Source organism: Macaca nemestrina, chromosome 1 (genome assembly GCF_043159975.1).
Source record: "Macaca nemestrina isolate mMacNem1 chromosome 1, mMacNem.hap1, whole genome shotgun sequence".
Classification (NCBI taxonomy): domain Eukaryota; kingdom Metazoa; phylum Chordata; class Mammalia; order Primates; family Cercopithecidae; genus Macaca; species Macaca nemestrina.
Window position 1 is genome coordinate 231515509 of NC_092125.1, and position 22758 is coordinate 231538266.

A 22758-nucleotide genomic window follows, 5' to 3' on the forward strand; every position below is an offset into this window, starting at 1 on the left:
GGTGGAACATGGTTATTACCTGCACAGTGCAGAATGGGGAGTGTAGCAGGGACTTTTTTTTTTTTTTTTTTTGAGACAGAGTCTTGCTCTGTCGCCCAGGCTACAGTGCAGTGGCGCGATCTCAGCTCACTGCAAGCTCCGCCTCCCAGGTTCACGCCATTCTCCTGCCTCAGCCTCCCAAGTAGCTGGGACTACAGGTGCCTGCCACCTCACCCGGCTAGTTTTTTGTACTTTTTAGTAGAGACGGGGTTTCACCGTGTTAGCCAGGATGGTCTCGATCTCCTGACCTTGTGATCCGCCCGTCTCGGCCTCCCAAAGTGCTGGGATTACAGGCTTGAGCCATCGCGCCCGGCCCAGGGACTTTTAATTAGAAGCTTTTCAGCTTCATTTTTTTTAACCATATATACATTTTACTTGGATTTTTACCAAAAGGCAGCCATTATTATTTTAGAAAATGTAAGTGACCCAGAACAAGAGGTTAACCAGGGCAAGAGATGAGCAAGTCCTGTGATGTGGAGCAGGCAGGCAGGGCACCAGGGTGCAGGGGCTCATCTCCCCACTTCTCAGGCAAGAAACTGAGGCCTGAAGCCCAGGGCCTACAGGAAAACATTGTGCCTGCACAAATTACACTGGTCACAGGTGCAACCCTGTCCTGAGATCCCAGCAGGCCCCTGGCTCCTCCCGGCTCATCCCTCCTCCCCCTATCCCCACCCCTGTGCCCTGTAATGCCCTCCCCACCTACAGTCCCAGGGATGGGGCTGGCTTGAGACAGTGACAGCAAGGGCCAGCTCTTCCAGGGAAGGCCCATCTATTTCTGTCTCCTAAATCAATCTTGCTTCTCCTCTCTTTCTTCGTGCAATTAGCTCCTTCCCCACCTGCGAGCCTCGCGTAGCCAAGACTCAAAGGTAACTCAAACCACTCGGGGAGGTGGTCTTCTAATTCCAGAAACTAAATTGGATTTTTTTCAACAGTGTCTACAGCCACAGCTAAGTGACAGCAAATTGAGTCTGGACATAGAGTGGTTTCTCAGGGGTGATGAGTGTGGGAGCCACGGCTGCTGTGGGCACTGACACTGGGAGGTGCCACCAGGCGTGTGGACGAGCTGCTCCTGCGAGGCCCCTGCCTAGACCTGCGGCCACAATCTCTCCCTGCCCTCTCTCCTCAACCAGAGATGCCAGAATGAAACCAGCCCCCTGGTCACCACAGTCACTGCTCCCAAAGAAAGGACATGTGGGTGTGGCAGGAAGAGCTAGAGCCTGGAGACCCTACGCTGCCCACCTCTGGGGCCAGCCGCCCAGGCCCAGCCACTCACTCATTCTTGATGAAGGCGTATTTGTTGATGGTTTCGATGACATCCTTGAAGAGGATCTTGGAGGTCAGAGTGTAGCCATGGTGCACGATGGGCTCCCCATCGGGCCCATCCCAGCAGTCCACTGTAGGCAGGTAGACCTTGGTCAGCCCAGGCAGGCTGAGCTTTGACCAAAAGAGAACCTGTCCCATTGCTCAGTGAGGGACACAGAAGAGGCCCTCCCAGCCTCTGCCCAGAGATCCCCCTAGGGAGTTCCTCAGGGGCAGCCCATCTCCCACAGCAGATGCCAGCCCACGGCCACCACCCAAGGTCCAGGGCTTACCCTCCACGCAGCGGCAGCCAGCCTGCAGGACCCAGGCGTACATGTCCACCCGCGACTGGGACATGAGCTGGTCACCCACGAGGTAGGTGTTGTGGGACGAGGTGATGAAATAGTGGCTCAGTGGCTGCGTCATGTCCTGGTGCACGTGGTGGTGGTCAGGATTGAAGATGTCACCAGCAGGGCTCCTCGTGTAGTTGGTGAAGCCTGCAGGATGGCGTGGCATAGGGGCCATGTCAGCCCACCAGCAGCCTCATCTCATGACCACCTGCCCCCATGCCACACAGAACACAGAGAACCTGTCCCGGCCCACAGGCTGGGCCCTCGTTGCCCCTCCAGCATCCCAGGACAGCTGGGCTGAGAGCAGCACCCCACTCACCATCAATGCCCAGCAGCCCCTTACTCTTGTTTTCTGGGCATGGCTCAAACTGCTCGATGATGTCCTGGCAGCTCTCGAGGGTCACACCCGTCATCTAGGCCAGAGCAGGGGCATGAGCCCAGGTAGCCCATCCCTGGCCTGGGATAGCCTCAGGCAGCTCCCCCATCACCACTGTCCCCTGCCTGTCTCTTACACCAGGGATGACCATGGTGCCCAGGGGCACTGGCCAGCCAGCCCCAGTGTCACATGACTTGGGACTACCATGGATCACGTGGCTTTTGGATGACTTGCTCTGACTGTGAACTCTGACAGCACAGGAGGGGCCTCTGACCTCATCAGCTGGACCACCCCCAACCAGTGCAAGAGCTGTGGCCCAGAGTGGGCCTGGCGTGGAGCAGAGGCCATGTATGGGTGGGTACAGGAGAGCGAGAATCTTCATGCCCCCTTGGCAGAGCCAGGCAGGCACAGGCAGCCCCCTTATGCAGCCCCTCCCACTGTCTGCCCAAGTCCCCACACACAAACCCTCCCAAGAGATCTGAACACCACAGTCCAGCCCAGCCCAGCCCAGGCCGCCCCAGGCATCACAGGCTGAGGAACCTCCAGGGTGCTATGGTGCAGCTGGGCCAGGAGCTACACAGCCCACCGACGGGGCTTCTCGGAGTTCCCCGGGAACATGGTGAGGTAACAGGTGTGGGATCCCAGAGCCAGCTGTGGGCCCCTGGGGAGGCCCAGCAACCAGGAGGCCAGGAAAGGGCACCAGTTGCCGGCTGGAGGACTCTGGCTCCTGAGTGCAGGGAGGGTTCCAGAAGGCTTGGGGCAAAGGTCAGGGAGGGAAGGGTCACTTCTGCCTGCCAATCCCCCAACCAGGCCCCATTCCCACCTCTGCCTTTACTGGGACAGAGGACCTACTGTCTGCAGCCAGGTCACCCACAGACACATGCCGGTGCCGCCCCTGGTGGCCAGGGCACAGGGCGTCTGAGACAGTGGGGTCCAGCCAGCTGATGCTAGCCTCCCCAGCCTGGGCCATGCCTCCCAGGCATCGTGCCTGCAGGATTGGAGAAGCGGCTGCCACGGGATGGAGCCTGGCAAGCTGCGCCGTCAGGTCGGGGCATCCCGGGAGCTCAGGCCCAGGGGCAGCCCCAAAGGCCAGCTCTGGGTTTGTAGTAAGCTTGGGGGTGGGGTACTGCTGGGAGATCCTGGGTAAAACCCACCCAGACCCTACCTGGGATTCCCAAGGCTCCTCCTGCCATTCCCATCCTCCCCCTCAGACCATCACTGAGAGGCTGACGCAGCGCAGGTGGCCAGTAGAGTGGAGGTGCCTGAGCAGTACCCCCAAGCCGAGCCATCTTGGCCCCCTAAGGCTTGCCCTGTCCCTGCTGTCCTCCCTGAGGAGGGTCCAGGGTCCTCACCTGCACTCCTACAAGGCCGGAGGGTGGCCACACAGAGTCTGAGCCCCTCCCACGGAGCCCTGTCCCCACTGGGGCTCTGGCCTTCCCGTCCACTGCCTGGCTGGACCTGCAACTCCTGCCACCAGGGCATGTGGTACCCAGTCTCTGCCTAGGCCTGGTACAAGATGGCCAGAGCCCTGAACCTCTGGACATGAGGTCCCCGGTCAGTGGGGCAGCGTCCAGGGAGCACGTGGCCTTTGCATTGGTCTCTAAGGATGGTCAGGACTTCTTGGGATCTAAATAAAGGGGTGAACGTGCCCCTCTGGACTCCACGAGGCATCTGAGTATCTGCTGGACAAACGTGAGTGGACATTGTGGCGGGCCTGGCACCCTAGGGGAGCGAGTCAGCCAGACCCATGTGGCTGGAACACAGGGGCAGATCTCAAAGGCTGGGCCACAGAACACTAGTTCACAAGATGCTCAACACCAAGGCAGGAGGCGTGGTCAAGCTGTGGGAGGCGCAGGGTGTCCACAGTCAGGACCAAGCCATTCAGAGGCCCCTGGAGGAGAAACCGCAAACCTTCCGTACCTGCTTGGCTGCCCCATAGGGTGCACCCTGTAATATCAAAACTAAAGCCAACTTGGGGGGCTCTCAAATGCCAGGCTGTGACCTGCCCCACCCTAATCTCTCCATCTCAGAGCAGGGGCATGAGCCCAGGTAGCCCAGGGATGGCCTGGGATAGCCTCAGGCAGCTCCCCCATCACCACTGTCCCCTGACTGTGAAGCTCAAAGCTCAGAACAGAAGGCAAGGCCTGATGGCTGGCCCCCCAACACCTGCCCGGGCAGCGCACCTTCTGTTCCACCTGCAGGAAGCGCTGAAGGCTGGCGGCATCCAGGTGGTCCTTGTGGTTGCTGTAGGTCAGCATGAGCAGGTAGAGGTCCCGGCGGGTGGACATCATCTTGTAGAAGGCACAGAACTCTTCAAAACCCAGCGTCCCTTGGTGGTCGTCCGTATCTGCTTCCTGCAGTGCAAGGCCTTGGGTCCCCATTGGCACCTCGACCAGGGCTACGTGCACAGGGGTCCTTCAGGGCCGCCCCGCTCCCCAGTCAAGACCAACACTCAAGCCCACCCTCCTCTACTCCACTGCCCTTGTCACAGCCTCCAGTCACTCCCCAGGGCACAGGCCCACCCACCATGAGGACAGCCCCATGAAAATGCAGAACTGACACACCTGCCCAACGCCATATGCCTTTCACCTTCAACCCACAGCCAACTCCATATACTCACCCCACACAGCAGTTAACACCACCCACAAAGAAGCCACCACCACCCACATGGGAGCCAACACCACCCAGACAGGAGTCAACACCACCCACACGGGAGTCTACACCCCCGCACACAGCAGTCACCACCACCTACACGGGAGCCAACACCACCCACACGGGAGCCAACACCACCCACATGGGAGTCAACACCACCTTACACGAGAGTCAATACCTCCTACACGGAAGCCACCACCACCCACACGGGAGCCAACATGACCCACACGGGAGCCAACACCACCCACACGAGAGTCAACACCTCCCACACGGAAGCCACCACCACCCACAGGGGAGTCTACACTCCCCCACACAGCAGTCACCACCACCCACACGGGAGCCAACACCACCCACACGGGAGCCAAAAACACCCCCCCACACGGGAGCCAACACCCCCCCAACACAGGAGCCAACACCCCCCCAACACAGGAGCCAACACCCCCCCAACTCAGGAGCCAACACCACCCAAACGGGAGTCAACACCACCCAAACGGGAGTCAACACCACCCAAACGGGAGTCAACACCACCCACATGGTAGCCAAAAACACCCCCCCACACAGAAGCCAACATCCCACACACACACAGGAGCCAACACCCCCCCACACAGGAGCCAACACCCCCCCACACGGGAGCCAACGCCACCTACCTGGGAGCCAACGCCACCTAACATGGGAGTCAACACCACCCACACGGGAGCCAATAACACTCCACCCAGGAGTCAATGCCACCCACATGGGAGTCAACGCTCCCCACACAGGTGCCAACGCCACCTCACATGGGAGTCAACACCACCCACATGAGAGCCAACAACACCCCACCCAGGAGTCAACGCCACGCACACGAGAGTCAATGCCACCCACATGGGGGTCAACAACATCCCCTGGGCTGGAGGCCGGGCAGCCCAGCAGAAGCCCAAGGTGATACAGGGGCCGTGGGAATCCCATGTCGGCAATAAAGTCCCCATGGAAGGGGATGCTTGAAATTCCTGAGCCCTAAGGATTGAGGCCTTTGCCTCACAAGGGTATGGGAGCCCAGGGCTGGGCAGGGCAGAGTGAGAGCATGACCTACTTGGAGGTGACACGGCCCCAGTGTGACACCCCAGCTCAGTCGCCACTCACGAGGAACACCAGGCCTGAAAGGATGCAGTGCCTAGCTCTGCTCTTCAATGAGTTCCAGAGCTCAACATTTCAGGCAGGGGCAGCCCCGACAGCTCGTTTCACACATGCCCAGCTGCCCAGCATCTTGAGGGATCCTAGGCTCCCGGTGAGCCGCCTGCTGTCGCTTCGGCCCTGGCCCCCCACTGAGGATGTGGCCAGAGATGGGATGGACTGATCAGATGTACCTTGAAGGCAGGGTTCTGCCCTGTGCCTGCTCACCCCAGGCCTGGCCACACCAACATCCAGCCAGCAGGTGTCCACCTACACTGGCTGAGTCCTCGGGCCTCCACAGAAGCCCCAGACTGGGTACCCCGAGATCAGGAAATGCCTCCAAAAGTCGAGGAGGTGCTGCATCTGCCACAGTGGTAGCCTAGAGGCTTTGTGATTCGGGCTTTCAGACAAGCCCCACCAGGTCCTCTTCCCAGAGCCCACACAGGCTCAGGACGGCGTGCTCTCAGCAGCCCACCCGGGGGCTCCAAGGGGGCCTGCGAGGAGCCCAGAGTGGGGTCGAAGGAGCAGGCCACAAAGGGCTACCTGCACGCTGGCCACGCTTCTCAGGACAGCTCAATGTCCTGGTCCACAGGAGAGTGCCCAGGGCCCCGCCTCGGCCTCCAGACGTGCCTCAGCTGAACAGGGACCAGGGCCAGCTCAGCACCATGGACAGCAGCAGCCACCAGCCTGCGCTGGGGAACAGCCTTGCCTCCTCCTGGGGCCACGATCTGGGGTGGCCAGGGGTGGTGGTGCCAGCTCCCCTGGGATTCCCTCTGCGCCAGGGGAGTCACTAGTCGGGTGTCCCCATCACCCCCTTTGTCCCTGTCCCCAGGGCAGAGCCCTGGCTGCTGCACGCCCTACACCCATGGCTTAGCATGAAGGTCAGGACCCCAGGGACAGGCTGTGTGCCCACACTAAGGCTGGGATGAGGCCAGCATGGCATGAAGGGCCCAGCTAAAGCACTGGGACCCAGCAACACCAGATGAAGCCGCGGGTTGCCTGGTGCGAGGTGTGAGGGTAGCCCCAAGTCTGGGGGTGCCCACTCACTGTACCCAGGACAGCCGTGAGGGGGACAGGCTGCAGCTCAGAGGGCCCCCGTGGGACAGAATCTGGGCTGGTGGCCCTTCCAGGGCCTGTGGCTAAGCTGGGCAGAGATGCAGCCCTTCCACAGAGTGGCTGTGTGCCAGGGTGAGCCACTCGCCAATGAGCAGGAACAAAAATGCTCGGACAGTGAGGCCCTCGGGGGGCCGGAGCCCAACCCTAGAACGCCCCTGACAGTCACGCGGTATCTTTTCTTTCCACAAAGGGAAGCCACCGCTGTTGAACATGTACCTCGGCCGAGCCTGCCTCAGTGCCCACCCAGCACACTCTTTGGCAATTAGGCCCCACTGGGTCCAGCCCCCTTCCAGCCTTATCTTAGGTTTGATGAAATTAGCCTCAAGCCAGGTGTTTATGCACCATGCACATCTCTCTGATTCGGCCGTGCCAGGCAATGGGAGCTGTTTCCAGATTTCTCTACAGTGAAGCTGATGCCACTTCTCAGAGCCCCTCCAGCCTGGCTGCAGGCTCCTTCTTCCCTCGGCTCTGCAGGGCCGACAGAGGATGCAGCACAGATGGGCGGGGAGGCCCAGCACTTTGAAACTGGAGCCATCTCCACCTGGCTTGACCACCAAAGGCCAGGGCCACTGGGCCTCCACTGCATAGGGCTGGAGTGCCAGGCCTGTGACGTGACAGCAACAGCTGCCCTGCCATTCCTTTCCAGAGCCAGCCCCGCAGCCTGGTCCTGCCTCCGCCTGCCTGGGGTTCCCTTAGGGAGGTCTGGTTGGACCTTCAGGCCCCAGAAGCCGTGCGCTCTTGCTGGATTCAGTGAGGGGCATCTGTCTCCTCCCACTCAGAGGCCACTCTGGAGCCCGCACCCTAAGCCAGCCTGCTGCCCGGGCCCTGGCACAGTCTCAACTCTGTGGAGGGGCCTGCTGGCCCCAGAGCTGCCCCTGAGCCCAGAATGTGGCTGGGGATGGCCCTAGGCAGGCAGGGAGAGGGGGTGCAGACGTGCAGACTCAGCCACCTGCCAGCCACCACAGCCCAGGCAGACTGTCTCCCCACTGGGGCCTTCACGACTCCGGACAGTCCCCAGAGTGTCTGCGAGCACCCAGCCCCTAACTCACACACAAACCCCGTGCTGTGAACAGTCCAGCCTCCCTCGCTCCAGCCAGACATGACCAGCCATCTACAGTGAGAACAGGCAGGAGCAGACAGAAGCTGACAGGCGCTGGACACGGCGGAGCTGTCAGACTGTGAGCATGTGTGTGTGTGTGCACGCGTGTGCATGTGCGTGCCTGTGTGCATATGTGTGTGTGCACATGTGTGTGCACGTATTTATGCACGTGCATGTATGTGTGTGCACCTGTGTGTGTGTCAGAGACCCCGGGGCCTGGCGCTTGCGCCCACAGAACCCACTTTCCAAGCTGCAGCAAAGCAGCAAGGCCCTAGGGCCTGGTTTGCTGGCTCAGCCGGCGCCGCCCGGAACCAGGACCTGCTGACGGGCAGAGTTTCTCTCCCCCGGCCCAGCAGGCGTTCCGGAAACAGAAACTAATTACAGACAATAAAGGCCGCAGCTCAGCTGAAGGCTGCATTTTCATAACTCCTAACATCAGGGTGGCTGGGCGAGGGCCACACGGGGAAAGTAACAAGAAACTGGGCCCCGCCAGGGCTGGGGTGCTCCCCTCGAGGCTCGCCTTACCCTGAACATCTGCTTCACCCTCTGCCGGGGCAGGTTCACGTTGAGCTTGTGCAGCAGCTGCAGGACCTCGCCGATGCTCAGGCTGCCATCCCCGTTCTTGTCGGCCTCATCAAACGTCTGCTTCAGCCACTTTGGTGCCGAGTTAGGGGCCAACAGGGATCCATGGGTCCAGCTCCACCACCCCCACCCTCTGGCCTAGGGAGGAAGGAATAGGGGACCCCAGCCTACTGGCCGCTTCCCCAACATGTGACCCGGCAAAGGGCAGGGGCCCTCCCAGGGTGGGCAGCCAAGGGGCCGGTCCCTGGGTCTGCCCTGCCTGCTCAGTACCCAAGGATATTGGTCCCTGGTGCGCTGGCGGCGAGCCAGGCTGTCCTCGTCGCTGATGCCGGCCATGAGGTAACGCAGGCCAGTGACCCAGGTGCGCGCCACCTCGCTGCTGGTGGAGACCAGGTCCAGCGACTCGTGGTGGCTGCCGTGGTAGATACTGAAGCAGCAGTTGGGGTCAAAGCTGCCGTCGGGGTAGCGCTGGAAGACCTCGGACTGCCGCCCCTCACTCACCTCCTGGATGGAGTCGATGGAGACTGTGGGGTGGGGAGGGAGCACAGGTCAGGCCAGCCAGGGCCCAGCGTCCCCCTGCCGGCAGCCCCAACACAGCAGTGACCAAGCAGCTGGGAGCTCCTTGCCCACCTATGCGGGACCCTCGGCAGGGCTCAGGGTCCAGGGTTCAAGAACAAAGGGTGAAGATCTGCGAGACTGCACAGCCCCCCACTGCTGACCCGTGTCCCTCCCCCTTTCCCTTTCCTGTGGAAAAGACACAGCCCCCACGAAGGAAAGCGTCCGCCTCCCCCCACCTGCAGCCCCTGGTGCCCGGCTGGCCCAGGGCTCCACGTTTAACCAGCACGTCTCCACGTTCCAAGGAAGCCCCGGGCCACCTCCAGGGCCCCAGTGCCACAGGTGGGGACAGCGGCTCCAGGGACCCCCACCTCTGTGCTCAGGTGCATCGAGGCTGTCATGACCTCAGGACTGCCTGGGGGCTCCACAGCGCGGCTCTCTCCAGGGGCCCAAAGTGGCTACATGCTTGGCAATTGCTGGGCTGAGGCCTTGCCGGGCATGCCTGGGTCCTGCCCATCAGCAAAGCCCGCGGAGACCCTGGCTGCACCCTTATCCCAGCCTGTGAGGACTGCCATGTCTCTCCCCAAACCGTGGGACCCCACCCCGTTCCCCGTGTGCCTCAACCCTGCCCGCGCACCCCCTGCACAGAGCCTCCATCTCCGGTGGCCCCTGCTCCCTCCAGCGGCCCTGCCCAGTGGCTGCCTGGGCCACCCATCAGCATAACCCTGTGGGGTTCGTTTCTGTTTATGGGGAGCTGTAACCTCCCCAGCTAGACGGACAATGCTGTGCTCCTCCTCCCAGCCCAGCACTCAGCACAGGGCTGGGCGCAGCGCTACTTGCTCCTCACTGAGTCCCAGGGAGCTCTGCCAGGCGGGCAGGGAACCTGGATCCCTCCCGCCCCACAGCCCAGAGGTCACTGTGGATCCCCAAGGTCACTGAGCCCAGAGGTGTCCAGGCCTAGGGTCTCGCTGCTCCTCAGCCATCAGTGGCTGCCCTGGGAAGGTCCCTACCCTCGTGTCCCCCCGGGGACTCTGACCTGCCCCCCTCCCCAGGGCTCCTACTCACTCTTGGCCTTCTCATTCTTGCGTGAGGGCCTCCAGCGGATGCAGGAGCGGTGCTCGTCCAGGTAGTAGAAGCGGACCAGGCCCTTGGAGCCGCCACGCAGCTTCACCATCTGCATCCCCTCCTGCATGGCACCCATGCACCGCTCCACTGGACACAAGAGAGACACGGCCGTCAGCGGAGGCACGGCCACTCCTCACGGGAGAGACACGGCCATCAGCGGAGGCACAGCCACACCTCACCTCGCCCGGCCCCACCCACACCACCCTGCCAGCAACAAGGCAAAGGCCAGAGCCCAGGGCCACCTCCACCCCAGGTGCCGGCTTGCCTGGGTCACACAGCCCAGCTGGGCCCCGCCACTCCTCCCCAGATGGTCCTGGGGACTGAGGACCCTGCTCCCCACCCTGCTTAGCCACCTGCCGCTCCCAACACCTCCTGGACCAGTCCCAGCAGCCCTGGGAACCAGTGCTGGGTCTGGGGCCCCCAGAGCCACCACTCAAACGGAGCCAGCAGTGAACTCAACAGTGGGAAGGCCGGGCACAAGGCAAGACAGACGAGGTGGCTGGGCCTGCTGTCTGGGGCCACAGTGAGGTGGAGGCCCCTTGCCAGGCACAGGGTGGGCCTAACAGGCAGCAACCCATGCCCCCGCTCCCACCCCCGGTCACAGGCCACTTCTAGGAGCAAACAGTCACATTCCTGAGTGACTATGCCCCTGCCTGGGGTGTCTCCAGGAAAGCCCTCACCCCTCATGTGCAACAAGGGCCATGAATGGTGCCACAAATGTCCACGTCCCAGGCCCCACACAGCAGTATGGACTTGGGAGGCTGTGGTGCCGGATCTGAGCTTCACAACCCCTCCCCTCCCTCAGGCCGCCTGCCTCGTCCCTTCTCTCCCCTCCTCTGCCCATTCAGCCTCCTGCTGTAGCTTGTCCCAGGGGAGGGGGCTGCAGGCTCCAGGGAGTCCAGGCCAGAGTCAGCTGTCCCACCCCCTCGGTTCCTGTGCACCTGCTCACAGAAAGCCTGGGTCCCAGAGGTACCATCTGCCAAAGCTCAGAGACGTTAATCCCACCCCAGGTCTGCACACTGAGGGACCCCGGCAGGGTGTTGTGGAGGACCAAGGGCAGTACTGGCCAGGCCTCCCTGGGGAAGCTACTACATGATCACAAGCAGAGGGGAACTGAAGGGATGGAAAGCATGGCACAGGGGGCTGGGCTCTTCGGGGCACACGGCAGGTGAAGACACAGGTATGGCTGCAGGGATTCAGGAGAGGGGTGAGGCAGGACACGGGGGCGGGGGGTGGGCAGAGGCCTGCAACAGGGCAGCCTGGATGGGACCCCGTCTGCCACTGGAGCAGAGAGCTGGCAGGCCATCATGGACCAGGGCCCTCCACAGGCCACCACAAGACACACACTCCCCCCTCCCAGCCATGCCCAGCCAGTCTCCTCTGCAGAGTCTCCTAACGGCAAGGGCCCCTATGTCCAGCGCCAGCCCAGCTGCCTGGGCTGCAAGCACCAGTGACCCCAGAGCACAAGGGACCCCATTAATGAGAGCATTGGAGCCACCTGAGATCTCCCCCTGCCCCTTGGGTTCAGCCCCCAGGCCCCGCAGGTGCCTGGGAGACCAAGGTGTGCGGAGCATGCCTCTGAGCGGTCGAAGGGCAGGGCCGGCCGACGCTGCTGGACCCACATGACCCCTAGAGCACCCAGGGGATGGGAGAGGCGAGTGCAGGGATGGGATGGAGGCCCAGGCTTCCGCCACCTCCAGGAGCAGCCCCCACCCGCCAGGCACCTGGACAGGGCCAGCACTCATTCCGGGTCACTCCCCTGCCCCTTCTTACCCAGGGGGCCGAGCTGCCACTGTGAAGACAGCGCCACACTCCCTCCAACCCAGAGGAGTACCTCCGCCAGCCAGGCCACCGTTCCCTTGGTCCGGCTCTCAGGGGAGGGCCAGGGGCCAGACATGTCCTGACGACAGCCGGGCGGTTCACGGAGGCCACAGAGGCCTCCCCAGGCCCCCAGGCAGCAGAGGTCAGGCACTGGCAGTGCTGGCGGCAGGACCTCTGTGGGGCCTTCTCTCCTCCGCCTCTTCCTCCTCCTCCTCCTCAGGGCCCTCTGAAGCCCGCACAGGGCTGTGCCCGGGCCCGGCTGGCATTGGCCTGACCGTCACCTGCTGGCCTGATGGCCCCAAGGCCAGCCTACCCACCCTCCAGGGCCACCAAGGAGTCCCTGACGCAGCCGCCTCCCAAGGCTGGGGGAGCGAAGGGCCTCAGCCCCGCCCAGCCCCGGGCCCAATCCCTGTGCTAATCCCAGCTCCAGCCCAGCTGGCAGAGGATTTAGGCCGAGGGAACTCCCAGCTGGGGACAGGAGGGCACTGTGGAGGCAACAGTGTTTCCCAAGGCCCAGACTACCAGACCCACACCAGGGCTGCGGGACAAGAGCAGGACCAGTGGGGGCCCTCCTGAGACCAAGGTCCAGACCCACACCAGGGCTGCAGGACAAGAGCAGGACCAACGGGGGTCCTCCTGGGACCCAGAGGGTGCAACTGGAAGGCCTGCAGGGCACCATCCTCAGAGGACCCTGTGTGGGGTGGGCCTCCCCGCTGTGTGCCCACCACGGATGCCGAGGCTGGGCCTGGAGTGGTCCCTGCCCTCACCCCGCATCCCTACTTATGGGGACCTCTGAGTGGATCCCCAAAGTCCAGAGGCAGGCGGCTCGGAGCAAGGGCAGAAGCTCACCTCATCCCCACAGCGCCCAGCCCGGTGGCTGCAGAGGGGAGCCAAGCCGGAGCCCTTTCAGCAGCAACTCCCAGCCCAGGCCCAGGACGTGGGTCCCTGAGCCTGGGTTGGGGGTCTCCGTGTCTCCCTCATGCAGCTGCAGCCCCAGCCTGACCTTTCTCCCCGGTCACCAAGCCGTGGCGGAGGAGGTGGCCCCATGCCCAGGGCACGTTTGTCCCCACATTCTGCCCTACAAGGATGACAGTTGTCTGACCTGGAGAAGGGCCGCACCCAAGGAGGACCCACCCCACTGTCTCAGCTCCCACTGAGGTAAGGACTCAGGTCCCACTGCCACCAGGACCACACAGCCCACCCTGTTTACTGGCCCAGCACTGCAGGACGGCACAGGCTCTCCCATCCCTGAGTCCAGGCCGGGACACCAGGGGCAGCTGTGGGAATGGGAGGTGGCAGACCCCGGCTGAACACCAGCCACCTGTGTCCTGGCCATGCCCGTGCTTCATGACTACGCGGGGGGGAACCCCGCCCTTCTTCCCACCTACTGCCCAGGCTCTATTGGCTCCAGCAACAAGGACTGCAAGGTCCCGGGCAGTTGCCCTCCTCCCCTGACACCAGGGGAGGAGTTTGGCCTGCAGAACCCAGGACAGGGAGGTGCCAGGGCTGGGCATCTTGGCAGAGCTCCGGGGCCAAGGTCAGGCGTGGGAGGTGGCAGTCCCTGAGGAGATGGCCACGCATCTCTGGCTGACCACTGACGACCGGGGCCACACCCAGCCAGATCAGATGCAATCAGCGCAGAGTGAACCCAGGCCCCACCAGGGGCCCCGTCACAGGCTCTGCTGCTCTTGGCGGAAGCAGGTCAGCAGGCATTTCTGGGCTGTGCCGTGGAATTAGATTAGGGAGTCATGAGCCGTGGAGACAGGAGAGGGGCTGGAGTCCCGGGCGTCCTCAGGAAGACAGGGCCTCGGGGCACAGCCACCGTGTAAGGGGCAACACAGGGGCCAGGAGGTGGCCCAAGGGCCTGGAGACAGACCAGACGGCCACAGCCCTGGCCCAGGGCCCCTGCCTACCCCACACTGGGCTGCTGCGGGCTTCCACTCTGACACAGGGGTCCAGTTCTCCTTCCTGCACCTCAGAGGCCTCCTGGCCTGCGACACACCTGCTCTTCCCTCACCCTGGGCCTGGCCCCGGCTGGGGGTGCTCCCGCCTGTCACCCGTCCCTCCTCGAAGCTCCCCAAGGCTGGGCCTCTGCCCCCTCCCTCTCTCCCTTAAGCTCTCAGCCACTAGCTGATCCCCCATCAGCTGGGGTTAGGGCGCGGAGGCGCGGAGCCTGGGCAGGGGTTCTGAGAGGGGCCACGCATAGAGTGCCTGGCCCCAGCCCCCCAGCGTGGGGCCCAGGCTCCTGCACCCCAGGTCCCCTGACCTCCTCAGCAGCCGAGTCGGGCTCCTCCACTGACCAGGCAGGTGGAGGCCGGCTAATCCTTCTTGACGCAGGCCTCTGCCGGGGGCTGCCCCGCCTGCCCTGAGGACCAAAGGGACCGCCCACTCCCCTCCAAAACTCAGGCAGACACAAAACTGCAGCTGCAGAGTGAAGCCAGGGGTGCCCCAGGCCAAGAGACGTGGCAGGGGCCCAGGCCCAGGGACTTAAAACCCCTCCCCACGTGCTGCCTATGAACCAGCCCAGGGCCCAGCCCAGCCCCCACACAAGGTCAGGGAGGGGGTGCCCCACCCCCATGCCGGCAGGCGAGCCCAGCCCCACAGCCTGCACTGGCCGGCCCCCATGCTCACCCTGCCTGCCCTGAGCCAGGGGCCGGCCATCCTGAAAGCCCACAGGGAAGTCGAGGAAGCCATGCTCTGCTCTGCAGTTCCACACAGGGGCCCAGCCCTCAGCCATGGTCCACACCCACCCCAGGCCGCTCGGCCCCTCCCGTCAGCCTGAGCCAGGACACCTGATGTGGGACCTCAGGTGGGCTTGAAGCAATGCACCTGACTGTGGGCCCGTGCCGGGGGCCGGACTGGGAGGGGCCGGCAGTCCTGGTCAGGGGCAGATATAGGCTCCGTCGGGTAGAGGAGGGCCCTGGCTCACCTGCTGCTCCCCCAGGTACCTGCACACCACAGTGGGGCTCCCCAGTCTCAGAGCACTGCCTGACCCCGAGACATCCCTGGGGCAGGGACCTCAAGTCCTTCTCCCTGCTCTGCCCCTGTGAGGCCATGACCCAGCACACAGCAGGCACTGGCTGGACGCAGGTGGACAAGGAGGGACGGGCAAGACAGAGGCGGCTAAGGCCACCAGGCCTGCACTGAGGAGGTGACAGGAGCCAGCGTCCACACTGGTGTCCTGGGTGCAGCTTACCAGGGTCTGGTCGGCTTCAGCCCTGGGCCTGGAGAAGCCTCCCACACAGATGCACCCAGACAGGCGGATGGGCGGGCAGACGGGGCCCCCAGGTGGGGAGAGCGCACGGGAGGGCTGTGCGGGCCCCACGGTGACACCCAGAGGAAGGCGCCCGTGATCCCCTGGGCTCGGCCCCCGCACCTGGGCTGCACCGGCTCACCCTGACTGCCTGGCTCTGGCGGCTGCTGGGAAGCAGGGGTCCTGGACCTGCCCCTGACCTTGGGTTGTCCTCCCTGGCTCAGTGCCTCAGTTTCCCCACTCTGAGAAGTTTGCTCCTGCAGCCCCTTCCTTTCTTCCCAAGGCTGGAACCGGGTGGGTGGCAGCGGATTAGAGGACGAGCGCGTGCTGTCAGAAGCCAGGGCGGTGTTGGCTTAATTTTGTTTTTATGGCAGAGATCGATCTTGTCCTAACACAGCAGGCAGCACGGGCCTCGCGGCTGTCATCGACAAGGGGCCGGCGGGGGCTCAGCGTCTCCGCCTCTCCCCGGGGAAGGCTGGAAAATCAATGGAACCTTCCAACAAAACCCACAAATCACACCCACAGGCCTCCCGGCGCGTACACACACCTGGGGCACCTTTGGGTGCCGCAGCCCCTCCCACGACGGGGGTACGGGGACTGCACACGCCCCTCCACCAACCTCTTCCCTTCGAAAGCACGTATGGGGCGGGCAGGGGCCCCACCTCTTCCAGGCCTGTCCAGAGGTGGCCCTGGCTGCCTCTAAGCCCCCTCCTCTCCCAACGCTTGCTGCCTTTCAGCAGGACCTTCCACCAGGCCCACCCGTGTCTCCCTCTGAAGCCCCCACAGGGCTGTGCCTGGGCCCAGCTGGCATTGGCCTGACCGTCACCTGCTGTCCCGATGGGACCCAGGCCAGCCTACCCACCCTCCAGGGCCACCAAGAGTCACTGAGGCAGCCGCATCCCAGGGCTGGGAGAGCAAAGGACCTCAGCAGCAGTGAGGCATGAGGGCCGGACGCTCCTGCAGCCCTTCCTGGCCCTGGCCCTTCTGCAGCCCCCGCCTGCCCCTCACAGCCCCAGTGTCCCCCTCCTGTGCTGCCCCCAAGGGCTGGCCCAGCATGCAGGAGGGGCTGAGCCTGTGCTTGGGTGGATGGGAGGGAGGAGGAAGTGGCCGCCTTGCCCCAGCCACGGTACCCACTGGAGATCAGCCGGGCCCCTGGACTGGCGCCGCACAGGAGGGAGGGCCGGGCCCACACACATATGGCGGAGATTATTTAAACGTCTGAGAGAAGCGACTTGTCCCCCCGCACGTCTGGGAGCCTCGTCCCCAACTATTTTTATTTTATCAGGAGTGTGAGTTGGTGCCTCGAGCCCTCCCCGCAGGCAGGACCCCAGGGTGGCCGTGCTAGAAGCTCAGGGATCCCAGAACCAGGCTGGGCCTAAGGGGAACCAAGGGCAAGTGCCTAGGGCCCATGGGGCTGGGGCCGCTCCAGACACGCCTAGAGGGCACCGCAGGGACAGACGCTCTGCCCTTTCCTCTGGCAGCGCCCTCCGCCGCGTGGCGACCATGCCAGCTCTCAGCAGGAGGTGGGGGCATTGTGGAGGGGAGGGCCTGACCCCATGGCAGTACCCAGCTTGGCAGGGGAGCAGGCCGGAAGGGGCCCTGGGGCCTGACTTTGTTCTGCCCCCTTGGGTGGCTCCTGGTCAGTATGCACAGAGCCCTGGGGGAGCTGGAACTGCCAGCGCCCTAGAGGGTGGGGACAGGTTCTCCACTGGCTGCGCCGCCTGACCTGCCCACCACCTTCCACCGGCTGCAGAGCAGGGGGAGGACAGCAGCCAGGCTCATGCTCCCCTGGTGGCCCAGCTGCTGCTAGAAAGATTCGGCTCCCACGGGGCCCAGAGGGAGGGCCAGCAGACACCTTCCTTCTGTCATCCGGCCACCCAGTGTGGAGGGATGCACAGGAGGACTTGTGATGGTCACAGGTGTCCAAAGCAGTCCCAGTTGCACAGAAAGGTGCCCCTCATCAGGAACTTCAGGCCACTGGACCCTCCAAGCAGCCAGCAGTGGCAAGTGGGCAGGATGGCCTCTGAGGCCAGGGGACCTGTGCCCTGTACCTTCCCCCGGAGCAGCCCCTTCTTATGCAGGTGGGCACCTGCCCAGCCCAGGCCCAGGCCTCCACACTCTCCAGCCAGCCCGCTATGGCCAAGGAGGCCCCAACATCTGGCCTTTCTCTAGCTGCTTCAGGACAGCCAGGGCCAGGTCCCCATCTCAGTGAGGGTCCCTCCCAGAGTGGGCTCCCCTTCCTGCCCCCTCGCCGTCCCCAGTTGGTGGCAGCCCAGCTCACAGCGGCGGTATTAATCGTACTTGACAGCCCCGTCAGGAAGGGGACCCTATTAATAGCCCACTTCACAGTTCCCCCCCCACCACAAGTGCCCCCCGCTGTGTGTCCCTGGAGGCTCCTGTCCCTGCCACCAGCCACTCCTGTCCCTGCCACCAGCCACTGGCTTCTCTGAGGCCCTGGCTGCCTCTCTGTCCTCACTGAGCAGGGCATGGCCAGCCGGGGCATCGCACCCACCTGGCCTGGGGCTCTCTGCAGGCAGGTGCATGGCCTTGCCCCCAGCCACTGTCCAGGACACCCCAGAGGAGCTGCAGAGGGAGCCAGGCTCGTGGCAGCCACAGTGTGCGGGGGGGGCTTTCCTGAAAAGTCACCAGATGGAGCCTGGCCTGCCAGCTGGGAGAGAGGGAGCGCCTGCTGAGTGAGGGGAGGGGGCTGCAGCTCCAAGGGGAGGGTCCTCGGGCCAAGTGGGCGGAGCCAGCCCTGCCCCCAGCCCAGAGCCAGGCACGGGAGGGAGGGTGGCAGCTGGGCCGCTGCCAGGCAGAGCAGGCACAGAGCCATGGAGGAGGCGAGGAAACAGAAGGAGGCTGAGCCCGCCACGTCCGTCCCGGCACGGGGCTGCTCTTCCCGGCCAGAGCACCCCAGGTCACTGCCAGGCCGGAGAGCAGCTTCCTCGAGCAGCCTCATGAATGCGCTGCCAGAGAGCCTTGGACAGACAAGGTGTCCTGGAGATGAAGCTGGCCCTCCGAGCTCCCCTGCCTGAAGCTTTTGGCGTCTTGTACATTCGTTCCGTCCCTGTCTGGACCTCCTTGCTCAAGCTGGCCCTGGGGCTGGGCTGGCTGCCCTTTCTCCCACTCCTGCCTTTTGGGAGCCAGTGAGGTGCTCCCTGGGTTGGCCCCCACCCACACACCAGCTGACCCAGGAAGGGCACAGGGCTGCCCCTGAGAACTGGGCCACCCAAAACCCAGCCCTTGGTCAACTCCACAACAGGGGCCTGAAAGTCGGAGCAGCCGGGGGTCTGATCAACGTGAAACCACAACCACTCAAGTCCCTCAGAGGCGTGTTCCTGGGTCGCCAGGTCTGAGCAGGTGGAAGGAACCTACACCCAGGACAGTGTGGCCACCGTCCCCAAGTCAGGGCTGCATCCTGGTGCTAGGACCTGCCTGCTGGAAGAGCCCCCTGTGGCCCCCGCCCAGGTGCTGCTCTCTGGGGCAGAGCTGGAGGGGGCCCCACAGCCCCACCAGAGTGGCTCACTTGTATCTCCAGTGACCATAAGCCACAAGGCTCCCTCTTGGGGTCTTCACCCAGCTGGCATGGAGGCCCCCATGCCTGGGGCCACCCCGGTAAGTGACTTCTCAGGAACCAGAGGAAACGTCCTGTCCTGGGAATGGTGTCCACCAACTCCACCCTGCCCCCACGCGGGAGGCCCGCGCCCACTCGCCTTGCCCACACAGGAAGTCCGTCCAGCCAGCGGGAGCCCACGTACGAAGTGCTGGGAGCAAAATCCCGGGAAGAAACAGGCACGTCGGATTACTCATCCCCTTCCCCAATCCCTCCCCCAGCCCACCCTCAATGAAGGTGGAGCCGCTGAGCCTGGGTCCCTGAGAGGGCCCAGGCATCCCCCACAAAACTGCCCCAGCAAAGGGCACTACCCGGGCAGGGCCAGCCCATGGCTTCTGCAGGAGAAGTTGGCAGGAACTGGGACGCCATCGTCATCAGCTCATTAGTTGTGCAGATGGAGGGCTGGACCCAGGACACCGGCCCATCTGCTCCGTCCTCGGCGGCACGTGGAGTCTGTAAGGACCGTGCTGCTGGCTCCCCTCCCTCTGCCCAGAGGACGCAGGCACAGAGGGTGGGCTCAGAGCCACTCCCACCACTGCCCCCTCCTAAGACTAGGCCCTTCCCTGGCTGGCTGCAGACCCCAGGTGTGCTGGGTCTCCTGGAACCTGCGGCTTTGGGGCCAACTGGCAGCAGCCAGCCCCTGTCCACAGCAGGCAGGCATCCTGAGCCCAGTGGCCAGCACAGGGCAGTGACTCCAGGGAGCTCTCTGCAGGCCAGACAGGCAGGAACCAGGGACAATGTGCTCAGGAAAGCCCTGGGATGGGGGCTGTGGTCAGCGAGTGGGTGCACTTGGAATGACCTGAATATGCAGCACATCCTACAAACAGAGTGTCTGCCCCAGCAGCCCTGGTTACACCTGCCACACTGACCTCCATTCAGAGAGGGCACCTCCGACAGGGGTGGGGCAGAGGAGGGGACGGGCACCCTGGAGCAGTGGCACGGGCCAGGCACGGCACAACCACTTTGCAGACACGCTTGCTCTGAACGCTCCCAGCCACCCCGTGAAAGCACCCCATGCTATCCCTCTCGCCCATGGAGGCTCAGAGAGGCTCAGTCCCTTGTGTGAGGTCACACGGTTCATCAGAGGCAAAAACCAGCAACCCATCCCCAGTCTGCCCCGCAGCGATGCCATGTCCCAGCCCACGTGTCCACGTCAATCAGAGGACAGAGCAACCAGGTTCCAAACCACCAGGAGGCTCCTACCGTCCCTGGAAGCGCAGGAATTTCCTCCTGGTAGCCGGCCTGAGCCACTCCTTCTGCAGCCGTGGCCACTGTCCCCCTTCACCTTTTCCTCTCCCTGCCCCTGGCCCAGAGCTAGCGCTGTGTTTGGGGGGCTGGAGACCCTGCCCCAGCCAGTGCTGAAGGTGCCTTCCCAGAATGCCCTTTGGAAGCTCCTGCTGTGAACAGCCCGGGGCTCCCGCCACCCCTGTGACTCTGCTCTGTCTGCACAGGGCAATGTCCGGTTCCCAGGTCAGGAAAGCGTGACAGATCACAGCAAGAAATCTCCAACCCGGAGCGGAGTGGGATGGACCGGGCCAGCGTGTGACTCCAGGGAACCCTGAGGATGCACAGCAACTGCAGGTCCCCAGAGAAAGCGGCAGCTGTTCTGTCCATGGTGCTGACTGCAGCTCAGGGCCACCCTGCCGACCTGGATGAGGGGCTGGGGTGGGGTTGGGCCAGGAGAGCCCCCAGAGCCCCAAAGGCCAGAGCCTACCAGCCCCTGGCACCCCCAGACCTGCCCCCCACCAGGCAGTGTGCATCCGCTGGGGTCAGGCTGCAGGTCAGGACCTGTGTTAGCATGGCTGAGGGCGCCTCCCCCACTGCCCACCTGGACTGTGTTGGGCCCCTTGCAGGGAGCAGACCCTCTCGCTGCCAGGTGTCAGAACACGGCAGATGAGGCAAGGTGCGGGCACCAAGGGGTGGGGGCTGCATCCCTCCTCTGGGACCGCATCTGAGGGATGTGCAGGTAAAGGGGTCATTGGGCCGTGCTCCCGGAGACCCTGCTGGGAGGGGCCCTGCGCTGCCCTCGAGGGGTCAGTGGGTCACCAGTGAACAGCTCCGGTCCTGGGCTCCCCACGGGGACCATCACAGCCCCCTTCTGGGACCCCACCTGCCCCCCTTACCTTGGTCCTGGCTGAGCCCACCCGGGGGCCCAGGCTCTTCCATGGCTGGCAGGCGCCAATCCCAGTTACCGGCACGGCCCGAGGGACACCGGGCCCTGTGCTGGCCCCCGGCGTCCCCTGAGCCCCAGCCCGAGCAAGGGCACCCCGCGCGCCGTGCCCATGCCGATTGCAGCCCCACACACTGCCGCGCCCGTGAGGAAGGCGAGGGGAGGGCGGGACGGGCCGCTGCTGGGACCGCCCCTCCCGCGGGAGCCCCTCCCACTTAACCCTTGGCTGCCCAGCCCAGGCTCAGCAGCCTCTGCTGGGGTGGCAGGGGAGGGCACCCGGGCCGGTGTCTCTGGCGGGAGCTGAACTGGCTCCACTGAGAGGCCAGAAGGGGAGGCGGGTTGCCTGCTGACTCTTCCCATAGCAGCATGAGTGACCACCCGCTGTCCATCCTGCCCTCCCTCCCTCCTGGTGGGGCTTCTCCTACTGAGGGGTGGCTGCTCTCCCAGGACCAGAGCCAAATGCTCCCTGGCTGGCTGCCCCTCCATCACAGGGACCCTCTGGTCATTACACCCCAGGCCCCGCAGGCTGCAGCCAAGAAGAGCCACTCACCCAGGAGGGTCTCTGGGAAGAGTTAAGCACTGCCAAGGGTCACTGAGGTGACATTTCACTGGCTGCCCTGGGGGGCGTCCAGCATTGGGGGAGGCCGAGCCCCAGCAGTAGCTCCTGGTGATGATGATGGTGATGGCTGCAGCCCCGCGTGCTGCTACACCCTTTCCTGCACTCCCTCAGCCCCTCGCCTCCCCATCCTGTCTGTCCAGTGCTGAGCTGCCCGCCCTGGGGTCCTCGCCCTTGCCAAGCCAGCATTCTGCCTCCCCGTGCACACGCTGCTCCCAGCATCTGAGAGACGTAACATTTTCCAGACAAAAGAGACATCCATCCATGAGGGGTGTTCTGAAAGGAGCCACCTCTGCCCCAAGGGGCCTCGAGCCCCCATCGCAGAGCGCGGCCTGGGAAGCTTGTGTGGATGCTGAGTCCTGGATGTGGGCAGGGCAGGCAGGCACGCACGCCCGAGCAGGAGGATGCGGGGCCACCTCTGGGCTCTCTGAGCTGCTGCCATCTCAAGGTGTGACCACCTACTGCCAGGCGGGGCCCCAGTGTGGAGGAGGAGGGGAGCCACCAGCAACTGCAGTCACCACCTGGGTCCTGCCAGGGAAGACCCTTGGGCCCAGCTGCCTGGCATCCTTAAAGGAGCTGCTTCCTGCCTTCACCACCACTCAGGGTGACCTGGGACCCTCGGCTGGACCAGCCCCTGCCCTGGGCTCTTGGGACCTGCCCTCGTGAATGAACAGTCTCACGGCCCGTTCGGCACAGCCAGGGCCCCAGGGCCTGTGTCCACCTGGCTGGGCACAGCTGCCAGAAGGGAGGGGTGGTCCCTCCCTGTGGGTCCCTTGTCTCAGTGGGTCCCGGCGCTGAGCTGAGTGGCAGGGCTGAGGGGAGGCCAGGCCACAATGGGGGCTGTCCGGGCAACGACACTGCAGTGCGCGTGTGCCAAAGGTAGCCAGTGACCCAGGAGCAACAGGCATCCCAGCAGCCCCCACACCTGGGCTCTGCGTGTCCC

The 22758-nt window shown here is 64.1% G+C and overlaps 1 protein-coding gene across 1 annotated transcript in view; it reads right to left on the reverse strand.

The window, feature by feature from the left end:
- LOC105496699 (phospholipase C eta 2) overlaps nucleotides 1–22758 on the reverse strand; it is a 61006-nt gene that overhangs the window by 16947 nt on the left and 21301 nt on the right. Inside the window, exons 2-8 of the mRNA XM_011767254.3 lie at nucleotides 10283–10429; nucleotides 8943–9186; nucleotides 8606–8735; nucleotides 4248–4418; nucleotides 2008–2101; nucleotides 1632–1835; nucleotides 1313–1433 (exon numbers count right to left, since the gene is read on the reverse strand). Coding sequence (XP_011765556.2) covers nucleotides 1313–1433; nucleotides 1632–1835; nucleotides 2008–2101; nucleotides 4248–4418; nucleotides 8606–8735; nucleotides 8943–9186; nucleotides 10283–10429 — 1111 coding nt within the window. The remainder of the gene's footprint in view (nucleotides 1–1312; nucleotides 1434–1631; nucleotides 1836–2007; nucleotides 2102–4247; nucleotides 4419–8605; nucleotides 8736–8942; nucleotides 9187–10282; nucleotides 10430–22758) is intronic.